The 20493-nt window shown below is 38.2% G+C and overlaps 1 protein-coding gene across 1 annotated transcript in view; it reads right to left on the bottom strand.

Moving 5' to 3' along the window:
- TMOD3 (tropomodulin 3) overlaps positions 1-20493 on the bottom strand; it is a 65945-nt gene that overhangs the window by 27906 nt on the left and 17546 nt on the right. The window contains exons 2-3 of the mRNA XM_081119449.1: positions 10745-10935; positions 8339-8495 (exon numbers count right to left, since the gene is read on the bottom strand). Coding sequence (XP_080975575.1) covers positions 8339-8495; positions 10745-10870 — 283 coding nt within the window. The 5' untranslated portion in view covers positions 10871-10935. The remainder of the gene's footprint in view (positions 1-8338; positions 8496-10744; positions 10936-20493) is intronic.

Genomic DNA, 20493 nt, shown 5'->3' with positions numbered 1-20493 from the left:
GGTTAGGCATGGATATTCTCTACATGGTTCTGATTCTTACCTACTCAAGTTAATAAACACTTATCTGTACAATAGCTCTGAAAATAGGATGTTATCCTGTATTGATCTAATTTTACTTTTCCTCTTCTGGAAAGATGGTCAAAAGCCCTGACTTATAACTATTATATCTGTATTTATTTGAAAATAACATAATGTCCAAGAAAATACTCACTTTTATTTTCAGCAGACAGCATTCTATCCAAATGACTTTAATTTTCTTATTTAACATAGCAAAGTCTAACACTGGATTTTTAAAAATGAAATCACAGTTCTTTACAACATTGCAACAAAATATGAAAATAAACAATGACTAGATCAGAAGAAATCTCTCAGACAAGTATGAAATGACATGTCCTGCTCCCTCCCTCCCCCAATGAAACAAAACAAACAAAAACAGGGCTGCGGCTCTTGGTTGCTAAAAATATTAAAATAGTTCAGTAATGTTTCTGCAACTATAAAATGGCAGCTAAGGAAACAGAAGAAACCAAGATAAGGATTCATATTATAGTAACTTCAATGCATGGCATTTATCCAAAACCGTTTGTACCAAGACGGGGAAAAAAGGACTATCTTGCCAAGATCCTAATCATTGTTCCAAAATCAGGGGGAGAGATTACGAACCATGTTAATTTTATTGCCAGGACCATTCTTCACTAGTTCTCATCTCTTCTGCTCTGTTATCGAGTTACCGCTATCACAATGTTAAGAGTATCTGAGTCACAGCTCCCATCCTTGCTGAGTATATAAAAAGCATAATAACCAGAAAGAGAAATAGTTCTTGGTTATTTCATTCTTACAGAGGTGAAAGGCTCTAATTTTACAGTTTGTATGTTTATAAGCTACCTGGTTCCAGGAAAGATTTACGGCAACTAGGCCACTATAATCTCCACTGGGGGCTTTGGGATATACCTTTCGACAGGAAGCACACAAACTTCAAATCAACCTAACTAAAGGATAACGGAGCAGATCCTGAAAAGGCATTTTTTTGACCCAACACACATGAAATCTGCTCAATACTATAATATGCTCATTAATAAATATTAAACAAATGTTTAGAGTTTGTGTATACTAGACAATGAGCTAGAAAAACACCATAAGGAAAATATAATAAAAGATCCTTTCCTGCCCTAGCCAATTATGCTCAGTGGTTAGAGTCAGCCCTCAGACTAAAGGGTCCTGGGTTCAATTCCAACCAAGGGCACATACCTCAGTTAGAGGCTCGATCCTCAGCCCCAGTCAGGGCCTGTGAGGGAGGCAACCAATCAATGTGTCTCTCTCACATGGATGTCTGTCTCTCCCTCCCCTCCCTCCCTCCCTCCCTCCCTCCCTCCCTCCCTCCCTCCCTCCCTCCCTCCCTCCCTCCCTCCCTCCCTCCCTCCTTTTCCACTCTCTCTGAAAAGCAATGGAAAAAATATACTCGGGTAAGGATTAAAAAAATAAAGATAAAATAATAAATAAATTTAAAAAAAGAGCCTTTCCTTTCAGGAGCTTATATTCTAGTTGGGGAAATAGGCTATCTATAGTATCTGATTCTGGAGGCTTCTACTTCTGGTCAAAATGTTGTATTAGGGACAGGATTTATCTCCATGACTAAAACAACCTGAAAATGGAAAAAATATATGAACGTGATCAAGACACTGATAATCAGGCAACAAAGGACAGTGATTCCTGAGAGACGAGAAATAAAGTGAGCCCTACAATCACCAAGCTTACTGCCTGGAGAAAGTGTCCTGGCTCCAGCACAGGGACCAGGAACCAGGCAGAGTCTGGTAAACTCTCTGAACTGAGGAGACAGAGCTGGGGTCCAGAAAGATCAGGTAGTTAGCATCTGCAGGACAGAGTACCACCAAGGGGAGAGTTACAGAGTAAGCCAGATTTGGAGATCTGCAGAGGGCCACCTCTTAGTATTCAGCAGCGTACTGATCAGCACATGTATGTGATGAAACTACCTTGGGCCAAGGAAAAACCATCTGAAAATATTAGAGATAATAGTGCCTGGGCTCATGCAGGACTGGGAATAGAACCTGTTCCCACCAGCCAACTGGAAAACCTCATAATTCACAGGACACTGGGTAGAAAACTCAGAAGGGTCTTGCCTCAGTAGCAGAGAAATAATTAGCCCTAGACTGAACATTCCTCCAGTCTCACCTCCTAAATTTTTTTAAAAAATATATCTTTATTGATTTCAGAGAGAGGAAAGGAGAGGGAGAGAGAGAGAGAGAAACATCAATGATGAGTCATTGATCGAGCCCGCAACCCGGGCATGTGCCCTGACCAGGAATTGAACCCCGATCGCCTGGATCCTAGGTCGAAGCTCAAACGCTGAGCCACGCCCGGCCGGGCTAAAACAAGATCTTAACTTGAGTGATGAACAAACCATCTGGCTAACTCCTTACCCCAAGAGTAATCAGTGAATCATTCAAAAGATACAATGACCACTCAGAAAAGGAAATGCCAGCATCTGCAGGACTATTTAAGCAGCCTATTTCAAATATCAGCTTCAGTGTCTGGGAAGACCACTTTTTAGAGGTATAAAGGGATATTTAGAACTCATAAGAAGTGAGTACAAAGTAAGAGCCAGTCTTTATCTGGAATTTGGTGTAAAATAATTACTCATCCGCAGTTACATAATCCTGTTGATTGAGAAAGGTAATAACCACCACCTTTTTGGTTTACTGAGGCATCAGGTCTGCCCTTCCTCCACAGAAATCATGTACTCAGCAAGGTGAGGAAAGACTTTTAGAAATGAGCAACTACAGTAAGCTTTCTGGAAAACTAGAGCAATTGTAAATAAATAACTTGAAAAGAATATGAGAAATCCTTAGTTGAAGGCAATCTGGTTAAATTCACCTTTAGTAAGCAGGGTGGGGCGGATGAGTTTGTGAGAATGAAACCCAAGGGCATTCCTTTCTCAGGGTGGGGAAGGGAAAACAACATAATGGCTCTACCCCACAGGCCAACAGCGAGAGCATTTGTGCTCCGCAAGAAGGGAGTAGCCCAATCTGGGTGAGTCAGAAGCTCCAATGGAATTCACTGGTGCACCTGAGTGTAGTGTATAAGGTGCAGCACGTCTGTCCATGAACTAAGAGGCACCCAGAAAAAAGTCCTAGTCTAGGTAAGGGTGACGTGTGATTTTAGAAGTGGGCAGGAAGACTCCTGGCAAAGCAAAGCAAAACGAGTCAGTAAGAAATAATAAAGACTAGGGCAAATTATTTCTCCAAGTGTGAAAATCACGGCAAGGCTCTTATACCTTATCCATTTTGGAAACTAAATACTCAAGATATGTAAAAATATGATGGGAAATAATAATCAGCTCTATAGTCAGCACTTTGTCCATTTTCACCATTCTCGAGAATGAGAAGAGCTGGATGCATACTCTCCTTCAGAGTATGCATCCTTGTCTTACTCAGTGCTTCAGTTACATATTTTACAAATTTTCAAGGAGAAAGAGGTAAAAAGCTCCCCAACATTTTAATATCATATTTTCAAGTAAAAGGAACGTATATTGGAATTATGGTACTGTTTACTTTTCTCAACCCTGTGATTTCTTTGAACACAGTAGACTCATGGGAAAGATCAATTGATACCATGATACTATTCCTACCATGAGCGTGTTAGATTTAGATGAACAGATGTACATTGCGGATTCTACTGTAAGTAAGGCACTTAAAAACAATCCTTAATACATCTTTTGTCAGCTGTGCCTTCCAAGCTACCTAATACTTTTTTTCCCCTGTTACTAAAACAATACTACTAAAAGCAGAACGTTCACTGGTGTAGGAAAAAATATCCCCCAAAATGTATTGAAGACATAATGCCTGAACTTCACTTAATTAGGATTAATTCCTCCTTCTTAGATGTTGACATAAACTTTTAATTCTGTAAAATATACAATTATGAACAATCATTTCACAAATCACAAAATGAAATTATTAATTATACATAACAACTCTGAAGTGTGCTTGTTAGTGTACCAGGTCTTAAGACATTTTGAGATGATCTAGAAAGATAAAATTTGGCATGAGTATACAGTTTTTGTTTGTGGTCAAAAGGAAAAATCTTGAAATATCCAATTTTCAGTTTTATGCAGATTCCCTCCATTATGCCATTTCTATGTAATTTTACCTCCAGAGAGAGGGTGTACCTTAAAGTGAAAGAGTAACAAATATAACTGTCACTTAATTGGTCTCAGAATATGAGAAAGTAGCTGACTTTAATAATTGGATAACTAGCCCAGCCGGGCGTGGCTCAGTGGTTAAGCGTCAATCTAGGATCCCGGCGATCAGGGTTCGATTCCCGGTCAGGGCACATGCCCGGGTTGTGGGCTGCAGCCAATCAATGACTCTCTCATCATTGATGTTTCTATCTCTCTCTCTCCCTCTCCTTTCCTTTCTCTGAAATCAATAAAGATATATTTAAAAAATAATAATAATAATAATAGGATAACTATTCCTTTTAGTGGTTCCCAATTTTTTGATTTAAACAATCAAGTATTATCTGATTGATCTTTAAAAGTAATTTATAGGATCACTATGTCATTTTGGCATGTAACTTGAAAGAAGTTCAAGGAACTGAGTGGAATCACTATAACATTTCCTGACACAGAAAGCTAATGCTGTCATTTAATACTGAACTCTGAGAGCAGTCATCTTAGTATGAAAAATGATTTAGAGACCAATGGCACATTTTACGAATTCTAATTAGTCTAAGTACACAAAAAAAGTAAAATGCTTTTGTTTCTTAAGAGAGGTAGGTTTGCCAACTGTTTTACAAAGAACCTCTACTGCCTGGGAAGGCATCCTCAATCTGAAAGTCTATCTCCTGTGACATAAGCTATTAAATAAAAAACTTGGGACTCACCTAGGTGTTCAGGGTAAAGGGCCATGGGAGAGGCACCTTTAAAAAAACAACCTTCTGGGTTTTCAGAGCTAAGGAGGGAATTCACATTTAGCTTGATTAGGAGGTATACTAATAACATATAAACAAATTATTCTAAGGATCTTCTAGAATGTGATCAAGATCTTGGGAATGAGACTCAAAGAAAGGAAGGCATATTAGTGACTAATGATAACCAAGGCTAATTAATTTAAGGATGGGTGCCTAAGGCATTCTGAGAAGATTAGAGCTGGCTTTTAGCTATATTTCAAAGGAGAGCTCTACAACCAAAGTTCCCAATTGTTGAAGACGAATTTGCCCATCTTCAGTTTTATAGCACTGTATGTAATATGGCTTTTAAGGCTTGACCCCCACCCAATCTAGGGTGGTAGTATTTGCTTTAATCAGATGAATTGCTGAAACTCAAAAACTCATCTCTCTGGTTCTGGACAATTCCTCCAAGAGAAAATGGAAATCTCTTGTTTGGTTATAACATCACCATATGACCCTTTACAATAATTACACTGTAAAGAATTTTTATAGTGATTTTACTGGAGCCTTCGACAAATTTGGTTCCCACAAAAACTTTATAAAGTAGGCAAGGCAGGTCCCCAGAATGCATGATTTCATTTATATAAAGTTCAAACAAGGCATAACTAATCAATCGTATTAGACGCAGCAATGGCGGTTACCACTGAAAAGAAGACTGGGAGGAAGCTAAAGGGACCTTTTAGAGATGCTGATAATGCCTTGTGATTAATGGGTGTGTTACAATATAACTCATGGATCTGTATCCTTCTGGTTTGTGCATATTCTGTAACCATGTTACACTTCAATAAAAAGTTCATTATTTTAAAAATGCCCTGGTCTTAATCACTGTATCATTGCTGCCCATAAATAGTATTTAACAGACATACATAACTAAAAGTGGCAGTAAAACTACTGAATATGTCATAAAAAGAAAACTACTGATTGTGAATGCAAAATTACTTGCTTTTAAATTCAACTACTTTCATTTATTTCATGCCCATCTAAAACCTAACATGAGAAATAAGAAAAAAATTTAAAATATATAAAAGGAAACAAAAACTATCACTCTATAGTTAAAGATAGAGCATTTTTTTCCTTATTGTCACCCATCTTCCTCACCTCTATGTCTCAACTCTGATCTTTTTAAAATATATCTTTATTGATTTCAGAGACAGGAAGGGAGAGGGAAAGGGAGAGTTGAAATATCAATGATGAGAGAGTCATTGACCAGCTGCCTCCTGCACGCGCCCAACTGGGGATCGAGCTCGCAACCTGGGCATGTGTCCTGACTGGGAATCGAACCTCGATCTCCTGGATTCTAGGTCAATGCTCAACTGCTGAGCCATGCCCGGCCTGGCTGATATTTTCTTATTTTCCACAATTCTCTACCTTCTTTCTTACCTCCTCTAATCCTCCAAGATCTTTTCCTAGGTAACTGGAGATTATGAAACAAAGAGCATACTGGGAAGTTTCCTGGGTCTGCTTAGGACAAATGCAGCTTTCACATCTCTTATTTTCTCATCCTCAAATTCCATATTTTTTTGGTTATCTCTTTTTCTCACATCTCTCCCTGCTTGTACCTCTGTTCTCCTTCCTAATTATACCCCTCGAGTCTATCTGAAACGCACATAATAGTAAAAGGTAATCAACTAATCTTTATTCTCATAAAATTGTGTTCTATATAAACAGAATTCAAGCTATAAATAGTGTTACAGGTATGGTTGTACAGATGAAAATATAGTGAGCAGTCTTTTCTATGACAAATACAAAGGAACTGATGCTTTTGCATAGTTTCTCCACACTTGAAACTATGCACTAATTTTCAAATCTTTTTCTGGCCCAAAACACCCGAGGAACATGACATTAACACCTCTAACAGACGGTTAATTTTATGTGCTAATATGGCTGAGCATGGTGCCCAGATACATGGTCAAATATTGTTTGTTTCTATGATAGTGTTTTTGGATGAGTTTAACATTTAAAAGAGTGAACTTTGAGTAAAGCCCTAATGTGGTGGGCCTCATCCAATAAGCCAAAGACCTTAATAGAACAAAGACTCATCTTTTCTGAGCAAAAAGGAATTCTGCCAACAGACTCAAACTGCTACTCCTCTTCCCTGGGTCTCCGGGATACTGGCCTATCCTATAGATTTGAGACTTACAACCACATGAGCAAATTTTTTAAAATAACTTCCTCTAAACACACACACACACACACACACACACACACACACACACACACACACACACACGTGTGTGTGTCTTTTTGGTCTTGGTTCTCTAGAGAACCATGATTCATACAAGTAGCTAAAGATAGTGATTTCTCAACTAAAAATGGTGGGGGTGAGGTGGGGTCTACAGAAAGAGCAGAGGGGCTGGGGATGGTACATAATTTTAAAAGGCCTAATGTAGACCTTATGAAATTCCTACTTAAAAGTCATTAACTAGCCCTCCTCTATTACAGAAGCTGGAATGCTAAAATAAAATTTTTGGCTTCCCTTACATGTGACATAGCTACGGCCAAATTCTTGAGATAGACGTCTTTCGCAAATAAAAAGCTAATGCCTCACTAGGAGAAAGCACTATGCTCTAACCATTCTTCCTGCCCAGACCACTCAGGATTCAGGTATAAAAACAGTGCCTGAAAAAGCTGCTCTTCAGCTCTAAGACTGCTCCCACCATTCCCCAGTGTTCCTGTGTGGTATCCTAAATAAGAGGGCAAGTAGAATCTGGCTGTTTAGGCCAACCTGAACTGAAAACTGAAAAACTTAACTCATGTCATCATGTTAAGTGATACTTTTAAAAACACAGCTGTTAAAAAAAAACACACACACACAGCTGTTCTCAGGCTCTACTGATACTATGTAAAGTTGAAATCTGCAATGGGAAAGACTTGGACTAGAAAAATTCCCTGAAAATAATGATTACAAAGTATTGAAGATTATAACTATGAAATACTAAGGAAGTCTATAGAGTATCCTTTAAAAAGCATTTTTGAAAATATGACCTGAATTATTTTATGACATTCGACTGTAAAGACAAGAGTTAGAAGACAGCAGGACTTTGACATTGTTTCCACTCTCTAATATACTACTGATTTAAAGGTTTTACCTCAGTACACTTTCAGTATTTGTTAAAGCAGAGAGCTAAAGAGTATTATATAAAATCACTGTGTAATAAAACCTCACTAACAAATCATTAAGAAGGAACTTATTGGCCAAGTTGTTGAAAAATGTAAATAAAATGCCCAAATTATCTAACAATTTTTAAGTCAACACTACCATATGTTTAAGGGTATCCATGCTGTACCTCTGAAAATATTATGTTCTTCAGACCTATCTATAAAAAGAAAAATCAAGTGTTATTAAATAATGACCACAAAATTCTGTGTTTACCTTTTTTTTCTCCAGTGTAAGGCACATAGTCTTCCCGGTCCTTATGCTCCAAAGCTTCCTTCTCCAGATATGACAGAAGGTGCTCTCTATCAAATGGCCCCGTGGCAGACTTTGAGGTCTGGTTCTTTTGTCGGAACCCTGCAGGCAGAAGGGCATTCTGCCAGAGAATGAATAAACTATTATGACCACCAAGAATGCGAATGCTATATGCTTACATAGATTACTCAGAGAAGAAACAATTATAGATTAGAATGTGATATAGGCATGAAACACTTTATTACAGGATTTTAGGGCTGCAATGTAAAAGTGTTCCAAAGTGGGTTTTTTTTTAAAATTAGGTAGTATTCACTTACATTCCTATTAAAATAGATACAAACACATTTTATTTAGCAAGTATTCTACTAGCAGAAAACACCCTTTACTTTTAAAATGTCCTGGGACAGCCCTAGCCAGTTTGGCTCAGTGGTTAAGGTTGGCCCAAGGACTGAAGGGTTCTGGGTCTGATTATGCCCAAGGGCACATTCCTCAGTTGCAGGCTCCATCCTCAGCCCCAGTTGGAGCTTGTCTGGGAGGCAACCAATGGATGTGTCTCTCTCACACTGATGTTTCTCTCTCCCTCTCTCCCCCCCCCCCCCCCCCCCGTCCACTCTGAAAAGCACACCTATTCCTTCCCTTACAAACCACAATAAAGGTTCCAGGCCATGCCTGTTCCTAGCTCTTTCTGCTTCCTGACGAACCCTGGTGCTTCCCCATGTGGCCCTGTGTAGCTTGGTGTGCCTCCTGCTGTTGGGAGCTTTAAGCAATAAACTCTTCTTTCAAGGCAGTTATTGCCCTGTCATCTTACCATATATCTGATTAAAAGGTGCTTTTTAAAACAGAGGAGGTATGCTATTGGCCTGTAGTGAGTAGAGGCCAGGGATGCTGCTAACCATCCTACAACGTATTGGACAGCCCCCACAATAACAATTATCCAGTCCCAAATGCCAATAGCTAAGGTTCAGAAACCCTGGACTAGATGAACTCTTCAGTTACTACCATTTGATTCAAATAGGCTGACCTTCATGTAGAAGATATTACTGAGACATGATCAAAACAGCACCATTATTCTAAGTTTTCCCCTAGATTTAGGTGTACTGGAAACTTTTCTTTATAATAACAATTATGGTTAAGGGATTTGGTCTATGGTACTGATATGATACCTTATCCAAATGCTAAAGTAATGTTGAGAATAGACGTGTATTCTCATAAATATTAAAAAACATCCCAGCAAGAAAATATGTGATAGTAACAAAAACAGTTTTATAAAACAAACTCTACCTCAATCCTAAAAGGCACTAAAAATCCATGTCTTGGCATAAAGAAACCTAATAAAGAAGCCTAGCAACCATTACCTTCAGGTAAAGTAGCCATAACCTCAGAGTTCTCCCCTCACTGCCTCCTTCTCCCCCAATGCATACCAGGGAATAACAATTCAAGGATCAAGGGTCTCTACCTTAGCTGTGTAATTCATAAGACAAACAACATCCACTATGCAAATTAAAACAATATACAAACAATCAGGTCTGCTCACAGGGACTGCAGTATTGCTGAGAGTCTACTTAGATCTATTCTACCAATGACAAGAAACTCATTCAATTCGGTGAGCATCTTTCAGAAGGGTAACAATTACATTCAAAGTCATAAAGAACCTTGCAGAGACACACTATGCTGTAGCCATCCTGGTATAGGTAAGCTCTGAAGAGCAACAGAGGTTGGCATATATCAGAGTTAATCGTCTGCTGCATTTTACCAAAAACATTCCTCTCGCCTGGCCGGGTGTAGCTCAGCGGTTGAGCATCGACCTATGATCCAGGAGATGGCAGTTTGATTCCTGGTCAGGGCACATGCCAGGGTTGTGGGCTCGATCCTCAGTAGGGGGCGTGAAGGAGGAAGCCGATCAATGACTCATCACTGATGTTTCTCTCTCTCTCTCTCCCTCTCCCTTCCTCTCTCTGAAGTCAATAAAGGTACATTAAAAAAAACAAAACAAACAAAAACCAAAAATATACCTCTCTGCCCAGACAGAAACAATTTCTTACAGTAGAGAATTTTAGGAGATGTTTTAAAATAAGGGGGATGAAGAAAGCAGTTTAAAAGTTACAACAGTAAAGATATGGAGGTAGAAGTGGGGGATCTGGAGAAGAGACAAAACGTTCACTTGGATAAAGAGGTGTCAATGAAGGAGACTTGGTTTGGGGTGGTGAACACACAATACAATATACAGATGATCTATTATAGAACTGTACCCCTGAAACCTATATCATTTTATTAACCAATGTCACCCCAATAAATTCAATAAAATAAAATAAGCTTAGTTTCAAAGGGTCCAAAAGATTATTTCACTCTTCTTCATTAGCTAGCACCTACTTCAGGGTCGAGATCATCCAGAACAGTTTCCAGTTGTTTCAGTTCTAATTCTGATAGGTTCCCAAGGAGCTCATCTTCATCCAGGTCCTTGTACTTTTCTAAGTCCTTACGGAATGGTAGTGCCATGGCTTGCAGTGTCACTTAGTTTTTGCTATTCAATAGCCAGAAGTGATTTCTACTTTTTCTTACAACTGTGGAGAGAAGAAACAAAAACATTTAAAACATCATTTCCACCTACTTAGATCTATTATTAGGTTAAATGAAATATAATTTCCATGTCATATATTCTTTGACCATGTATCACACACACCCTTTTCTACAGATCATTCAATGCCTTTTGTCTTTTGTTAACAACAACAAAAATACACTGGGGAAAAAAGAGGGGAAGGAGAGAATAAAATTCAAATCCATTAAAATGTCTACTTGACAGAATTTACCTTTTCTGATAACTGAGTTTTGGGGGGGGGGGGGGGGGGGGTGCAGCTTGTAATTTGTGCCAAAATACAAATTTTTCCATCAATGGCTTCCAAATGATTGCTACCGGGGTAGTTTGTTGAAGCATAGTATGTTTAAGGTTTACTGTAAGTTGCTTAGAAGAACATTTTCTGACTCAATATTAATATGGGGGGGGATACAGATGCACTCCCCATGGAAGGAATAGCCTCTTGTCACTGGAAAGAAAACATTTTTTTAAAAAGTGCATTAAAGTCCTAGCCGGTTTGCTCAGTGATTAGAGCGTCGGCCCTCGGGCTGAAGGGTCCTGGGTTAGATTTCGGCCAACGGCACGTACCTCGGTTGCAGGCTCCAACCCCACTGGGGGCATGTGAGGAGGCAACCAATCTATGTGTCTCTCTCACATCAATGTCTCTCCCTCCCCTTCACTCTCTCTGAAAAAGCAATGGAAAAAAATATCCTCAGGTGAGGATTTAAAAAAAAAAAAAAGTGCATTAAAAAAAATTTAAAGGCGCTTTCAAAGGAAAAAATACAGCATTCTGAAACTGTTTCAGTAAAATATTCGAAACCATGCTGAGCCCTAGCCAGTCTGGCTCAGTAGTTAGAGCACTGGCCCTCGGACTGAAGGGTCTGGGGTTCTATTCCAGCCAAGGGCACATACTTCGGTTGCAGGCTCGATCCCTGGCCCAGGTTGGGGCACATGCAGGAGGCAACCCATCTATGTGTCTCTCTCACATCAATGTTTCTCTCTCTCTCTCCCCCCCTCCCATTCTCTGAAAAGCAATGGAAAAAACATCCTCAAGTGAGGATAAAAAACACACAAAAAACACCAAAAAACAACATGCTGAGATATGTCATCCACTAATTGGCAAGGCTGGTCAGGAGAAACTGATTATAGAAAATGACCTTCGCCATTTCCTTACTGCGTGGATCTCTCCCAAATAGCTATGAGGTGACTCAATAAGCAGAATCTTTCCTGTTACTGCAGGACTGTTCTATAGGAAAGGATGCTTAAAGTCAGTCCCACAAAAAGTGTGAAGCAAAAATTAAGTATTTCTATAAATTCTAGCCACATATGTGAATCACTTGTCTCATAAAATATTCCTATGTGAATAAAAAATAATCCTTAGACTCAGTGATTTGGCAAAATTTTTCTTGGCTGGAAAACACCCAGTTCTTCAAAGTTTGGGTATATTTCCTTTACTACCTCCTTCCCCCATGTTTTCCCAGCATAATATTTTAACTAATATATTTTCCTCCTCAATTCAGTAGCATTTTATGGATCCTTTTATGTGTTTTCATCTCCTAAGAAGAAAGGAAGGTTCACCACAGGGGTCTGTCAGCGAATGACTTGACTAGCAACCACCTGGGTTCTAAAAAGCAAATTAACAGAATTGTGCTTATGCAGATATTAAATTGCAGGCATTTTGTGTAATTGCCCAAGACAGGTCTGGCTTACACCTGTTCTGCTGGAAGCTCATAGGTTTAGAAGTTATCCTGGATTTTCCCATTAAAAATTTTTTTTTTTTACTGTTGTCATTACTAAGTTTGGCAAACCTCCACTTTGTACTTCCAACTTTAAGATAGCAAGCTTACGAAGTATCCTGAGAGTGTATTTTCTCAACTAAAAATAATATAGTCTGCAAAGAAGAGTCAATGGGAAGTATCAGCACTTTCAAATATATTAACCATAAAATGAATTTTTAAAGAAGGTGGCATGTAATTTTAGGGGAAAAAATAAAAAAATTAGACCACACTAAAAAAAATACTCCCTTCATAAACAAACATATTTAAGACAGATAAAGTATAAGAATATGTACTGCCCGGCCGGGAGTGGCTCAGAGGCTGAGCGTCAATCTAGGATCCAGGCGATCAGGGTTCGATTCCTGGTCAGGGCACATGCAGGGGTTGTGGGTTCGATCCCCAGTCTGCGACGGGTTGTGGGTTCGATCCCCAGTCTGCGACGTGCAGGAGGCAGCTGATCAATGACTCTCTCATCATTGATATTTCTATCTCTCTCTCTCCCTTTCCTTTCCTCTCTCTGAAATCAATAAAGATATATTAAAAAACAAAAAAGAATATGTACCAAGAGTATTTACTTTATGCTATTTTTTAATGTTTGGAAAATCAATATAAAAATACATTTTTAATATGGTTTAATATAATTTCTTGAAGTTTACAGTAGTCATTTGCCATCAACAACAGACAGAATATACAAGAGTGTATATTCTATGGCTTTCCTCTACAGCTTTGCCTTAAAAGTATATATCCTTAACAGTTTCAGTTCTGCCCTTTTATTTGCACTTTATACAAATGGGCTCATACAGTAGGTACCCTTCTATGACTTGCTTTTTTCACTTAAGATTTTGAGTTGATGCTTAAAGCTGTACTTTCATTTTCATTTCTATATAGTATTCAACTGTATAAATGAACATTTGAGTTTTTTGTAGTCTTCTCCCTCTATTTTTCTGCTATAAACAATCTTGTTACTATTTCCTGGTATACATGTGTGAGAGTTTCTCAAAGTTGTTCAAACCTCGGAATGGAATTACTGGGAAAGGGTATACTTATACTCAACTTTAGTAGGTGATGTCAAACTACTTTCAAAGTGGTTATACAGTACCAACTTGTAGTCCTAGAAGATTTAGTACATGACAATTCATGTTACTCATTCCTGTTAATTGTTGGTATTAGCAGAGGTATTTTTGTTTTGTTTTCTTGCCATTCTGGTGAATGTGAAACTGAATTTCACTGTGGCTTTAATTTGTATTTTGCTAAATTATGATAAGGTTGAGCATCTTTTCAATGTCCATTCACTGGCTAATGATGTTCCTCATTCTGTGAAGAATCTGTTTGTCATTTTTAAAAAAAATATATTTTATTGATTTCAGAGAGGAAGGGAAAGGGAGAGAGAGAAACATCAATGATGAAGTTGCTGATTGGCTGCCTCCTGCACAGCTCCTGCTGGGGGTCGAGCCCACAATCTGGGCATGAGCCCTTACTGGGAATTGAACTAAGAACTCCTGGATCACAGGTCAATGCTCAACAGCTGATCCACGCCAGCCAGGCCTCATTTTTTTAAAAAATAGATGCTCTTAATATAGTCTGGATACTAATCTTTGTCAGTTATATTTTTAAAAATCTTTCCCATTTTCTTTCAACTATCACTTAGTTTATTATGATGATATTTTCCAGGAAAAAATGTTTTGAAGTGTGTTTTATTTAATTTTTTAAGGAATTGACTTCTTTGGCTTGATTTTTCCTTTACAAAGCAATAGAAAGCCATTTCCTTCAGAATCATATAATGAAATTTGACAAGAGGCAAGAAATTCCAGGTTATACACTAAAGTTTCCCAGAAGCTTCAATAAAAAGCAAACAACCAGTGCTCATTCTATCTAATGTCACTCAAAACTCATCAGTAGTGTTCTTTCATCAGGTGTTAACATTCTCAGATTCTCTAACTTGATTGTACCATCCCTTTCAGCTCTCTTCCTCTATTGAGGAATGTCTAGGTACTGAAAATGGTCCAAGTGTTAGTAGGAGAAGCTCAGAAACTCCTCAGGAAGGGAAACTCTGGAAGCAGTGCTTTGCTTGCCTTTCTATCCCTCTATCCCAGGGAGAACCTGTCCTCACTTGCTTGTGCTTTGACATCTGTCTACTGGAAGGGAAACGAATTCTGAGTGATGAAGAGGTGAATCCAGTTGCTAGAAAAGTATTTTAAATTTATACTGTGTCCACAGGAATTTTTTTTTTAATCCTCACCTGAGGATGTTTTTTCCACTGCCTTTTAGAGACAGTGGAAGGGGGGGAGAGAGAGAGAAACATCAATATGAGAGAGACACATCCACTGGTTGCTTCCCACACAAACCCTAACCTCGGCCAGGATCAAGCTTGCAACCAAGGTATGTGCCCTTGACCAGAATAGAACCTGAGACCCTTCAGTCTGAGGGCCAATGCTCTAACCACTGAGCCAAACTGGCTAGGGCTACAGGAACTTTTTTAAATCCCCAAGCTAATGTAAAATACAATTAATAAAAAAGTAACAGACAATTTACAAAACACAGGAATAGTTTTACTAAGCATTAAATCCTCAGTCATTTAAAATATATGTAAGCAAGAAGTTTATATATAAACAAAAATTAGTTTTGCCAGATAAGTTAGGAAGTAGAAAACATAAATTTGAAATTCTGGCATGTTCAGACTGTTTAATTCTTCATCCTTAAATTCACTTTTTGGAGTAACAGTTTTCAAGTTTTAGAAATCCCTGGGAAGGCTTGATAAGACACAGACAGATTCCAGGCTCCACCCTCAGTTTCCTGACTGACTTGGTCTGCAGTAGCACTGAGGATCTGCACTTCTAACATACTCCCAAGTGGCCTCAGTCAGGAACTACACTTTGAGATCCATTGCTCTAGAAAGCTCTCACATCATGTAAACTCAGGTAACTAAGTCTTCCACTCTTAATGCGGCCTATCTTGTCCTATTCACAGACCAAAAAAATTGTTAAAGTAGTCCCCAAAGTCTATAGGGGCTGTTGCCACAGTATACTTTCCTTTTCACTCTGCCACTGCTTCACTTGATTTCAGTAAGTGTTCTCTGGTTCAAAACCCCCATATAGACTCATATTACCTACAACAGGATTAGGCAAACTATGGTATCAATGGGCAAATGTTTTACTGGAACACAGTCACATTCATTCATTTATGTATTGTTCATGGCTGCTCTTTTGCTATAATGGCAAAGTTAAATAAATGCAACAGAGAGACCAGATGGTCTACAAATCCTAAAATATTCACTATCCTGGCCCTTTGCAGAAAAAGTTTGCAAACCCCTGACCTATAAGATAAAATCCAAATTCCTCAGCATAAAATACAAAGTTTACAACCTGGTCCTAGCTAACTTTCCAATATTATCTCCAGCTGCTCCCCATCACACAGCCTATACTCCAAATATGCCAAAAAATTTTAGGTCTCTATGCCTTTGCTTATTTTTGTTCCCTCTCTCTAGAATGAAGGCATTCTTTCTCATCTACCTCTGTCCTCCATCAAACCCCTACACATTCTTCAAGGCCTAGCTGAAGTGTTGACAAGGATATGGAGCAACTGAAACTCTCATAAATTGCTGGTGGAGTGCAAACTGATTCATACACTTTGGAAAACTATTTGGCAATATGTACTAAAACTAAACAACTCATACCATAATGACAAAGCAATTTCACTCCCAGCTATATACTAAAGGGAAAAGCTTGTTATGTTAATAAAATAAGATGTAAAAAATGTTCACTGCAACTTTATTCATAATATCCCCAAACTGAAAATGACGCAAATGTCTATTACAAGAGAATACACAAATGAATTGTGGAATAGCCATAAAATAGAATACTACATAGTAATAAAGAACAACTACTGACATGTGCAAAAACATGAAGGAATCTCACATGCATTATGTTGAAAGGAACATAAAAAGCTAGACAAAAAAGAATGCATATTACATGCTTTCATGTATATAAAATTCAAGAACAGGCAAAACTAACCCATAGAAATGGAAATACCTATTAGGAGGTATTGATAAGGTAGAGGCATCAGAGAAATTTCTGGGGTGATGAAAAGGTGCCATATCTTAAACTGGGTGGTAGTTAAACACAAGTACATACATACGTAAAAAGTTTATTAAGCTGTGCACTTAAGATTTTCTCCCCTTACTCGGAATTATACCTCAAAAAAAAATTTAAATACAATAAGTCCTCACCTAACATCATCAATAAGTTCTGCAACTTTAAGCGAAAATATATATAATGAAACCAATTTTACCAACAGGATAATTGATATAAAGAGTTAAGTTCCTACAGTACCTTCTCAATGTTATAAGGGAAACGATGAACAAAACATTATTCAAGGACCTGCTGAATATGCCTGCATTGTGCAACTAATTGTATGTATTTAATATGGAGAATTAGAATTAAAAGTTCCCACAAACATAGAGAAGATTTTTCTGTAGCATTTTAACAAGAAGTCATAAAATAAAAAAATCAACAATTTGCCTTTGCAAGTCAACCAATCACCTTCAGCCTCTCACTTCCAAAGGCCAGCCAATTAGGAATAGACCCCCTCCAGTAAACAGTACTCTAAGTGACAGCCAACCAATCAACAGACTCACCAAATAATCTTGCATCTACAAATCGTGTCACTATGGCCTTGAAAACTTTGCCAGTCCAGGAATTCCACACTTCCCCAAAACCCTGTATAATAAATTGGTCACCTCTGCTCAGAGAGACTATGCCTAACCAGCACAGCTCTCCCTTGTTATAGTATTAAATTCAGCCTTGTCATTTTGTTTCACATATTGTCTATTGGCTGGTAGTCTCATTATCCTTTCATGGCAAAGAAAACTTTTAGTGATTACATAGTTTATTTTTAAATAAAAGTATTTCAATGTTGACATATATTAGATAATAGCAGTTAGGATCAAAATATTCCCTCTAGATAAATATCCATGTAATCTTTTGAACTGGATATGGTTTAACATCCAATAATTTCATAAGTATCTGTTTCAATTTGCTTTGGTAAAAATTTCAAATCAACATTCCTTTTTCTTTTTTGTTTGGACCTGGCTTCAGAATTAATCTGGAAACAATTTTAAAATAAGTGATCTCTGCCTGGAGAGTTTAACGTTTAAAGCATTTAAATGCTCTCTTCTTTAATGTTAGGCTTGAGTTTCATCTCTGTTGGTTTGAGGAACATTCTTTCATGGAGCAGGCTGGAGCAAAGAAAGTCATCTCTTTATTCTTGGCACTGTTAAAAGCAGAGGCGGAGTATGCATATCTATCTCTGATAGTATATAGCAGATTCCTCAAGTGCAAGGGAGTTTTAAGTCTCCTAAGGTCATTTCCTTTTTATAAGGTTATGATTGCAGATAACACTAATTATAACCAAAAAAATGCACTTTGTGTCCACCACATCCAAAGCTCTATGTGCATAGTATTTAACTTCTAAAAAATGAAAAAACATTTCATTTTAGTTGTATATAATGTGTATTACTTTTATAGTAAAGATATTTTTTAAAGGAAATAAATTGGATGCTAAATCTATCCTTCTGTTTGGTTCACTGACTCTTCTATACAATGAAGCCTAAAAGACAGTGCATTAAATAACGATTTTCGTGGGGTTCTTGGGATGCTATGGTTGACCAAAATGTGGGCACATCTGAGTGAGGTAGTTGCTCTGCACAGAGAAAATTCAGAAAATGGTAGTTGATTATTCTGTGTAAAAGTTTCATGGATAAACAAGTGGAAGAAGATACCATGTTCATTAATTGGAAGAATTAATATCATTAAAATGTCTATACTACCCAAAGCAATTTATAAATTTAATGCAATTCCTATGAAAATACCAACAGCATATTTCACAGACCTAGAACAAACATTTCGAAAATTTATATGGAACTAAAAAAGACCCCGAATAGCTGCAGCCATCTTGAGAAAAAAGAAGAGAGTGGGAGGGATCACATTACCAGACTTCAAACTATATTACAAAGCCACTGTAATCAAAACGGCCTGGTATTGGTACAACAACAGGCATACAGATCAATGGAACAGAACAGAGACCCCAGAAATAAACCCACGCCATTATGGTCAGTTAATATTTCACAAAGGAGGCAAGAGTATCCAATGGAGTAAGGACAGTCTCTTCAATAAGTGGGGCTGGGAAAATTGGACAGATACATGCAAAAGAATGAAACTAGACCACCAACTTTCACCATACACAAAAATAAACTCAAAATGGATAAAAGACTTAAATGTAAGTCACGAAACCATAAAAATCTTGGAAGAAAACATAGGCAGTAAAGTCACAGACATCCCACCTAGTGGACTTTTCACTGATACATCTCCAAGGGCAAGAGAAACAAAGGAAAAGATAAACATATGGGACTACATCAAACTAAAAAGCTTCTGCACAGCAAAAGAAAACAGCCTCAAAATACAAAGGAACCCCACAGTCTGGGAAAACATATTTGCCAAGGATGAATCTGATAAGGGGCTAATTTCCAAAGTGTACAAAGAACACATAGCACTCAGCAAGAGAAAGACAAACAACCCAATTAAGAAGTGGGCAAAGGACTTAAATAGACACTTCTCCAAAGAAGACATACGGAGGGCCAAGAGACACAGGAGAAAATGCTCGACGTCGCTAATCATCAGAGAGATGCAGATTAAAACCACAATGAGGTATCACTTCACACCTGTCAGAATGGCTGCCATCAACAAATCAACAAACGACATGTGCTGGCGAGGGGGTGGAGAAAGGGGAACCCTAGTACACTGCTGGTGGGAATACAGACTGGTGCAACCACTATGGAAAACAGTATGGAGGTTCCTCAAAAAATTAAAAATGGAGCTGCCATTTGACCCAGTGATTCCACTCCTAGGAATGTATCCTAAGAATCCTGAAACATTCATCAGAAAGGATATAGCAGCACAGTTAACAATAGCTAAGATCTGGAAACAGCCCAAGCGCCCATCAGTAGATGAGTGGATAAAAAAGCTGTGGGAAATTTACACCATGGAATACTACGCAGCTGTAAAGAAGAAGAATCTCGTACCCTTTGGGACAGTATGGATGGACCTGGAGAATATTATGCTAAGAGAAATAAGCCAGGCAGCGAAAGACAAATATCACATGATTTCGCTTATACGTGGAATCTAAAGAACTTAATAAACTGATGAACAGAATAGATTCAATGACATGGAAGCATAGATGAGACTGATGAATGTCAGAGGGATGGAGGAGGGCGGGTAGGTGGAGTGGGAGAGAGCAACCAAAGAATTTATATGCATATATGCACAACCCAAGGACATGGACAATGGTGGGGAGAGGGACTGGGGAGGGGGAAGGAACGGGGGGGAACGGGTCATTGGGGAGAAAAAGGGACATCTGTAATATTTTAAACAATAATAAAATTTTTAAAAAAAGTTTCATGGAAACTAACCAACTCAAGTATGAGATTAGCTAAGCAGTCCTATCATTCCTGCCATTGCTACTGACACCATCTTGAATTCTTTAAAAAATGAGATCTATAGATCCCCAAAGCATAAGGTAAGAAAAGAAAGCTTGAAGTTTGAGGGCAGCCCAGAAAAACTTGTTAGGGCCAAAACAAAAGAGATTTAATTGGAAGCAGGTTACTGAGGGCAACCTTTACGTACAAAGCAGTCAGATCATTTCTGTGATTATTATAAGGAAACAGTTAACAAGGTGCTCATACTACTTCAAAAACACTCTTTCAACAAGACTACTGAGAG

This window comes from Miniopterus schreibersii (genome assembly GCF_964146895.1).
Source record: "Miniopterus schreibersii genome assembly, chromosome: 1".
Classification (NCBI taxonomy): domain Eukaryota; kingdom Metazoa; phylum Chordata; class Mammalia; order Chiroptera; family Miniopteridae; genus Miniopterus; species Miniopterus schreibersii.
Note: the sequence above shows the minus strand (reverse complement) of the source record. Positions and strands in the feature narration are given on the sequence as shown.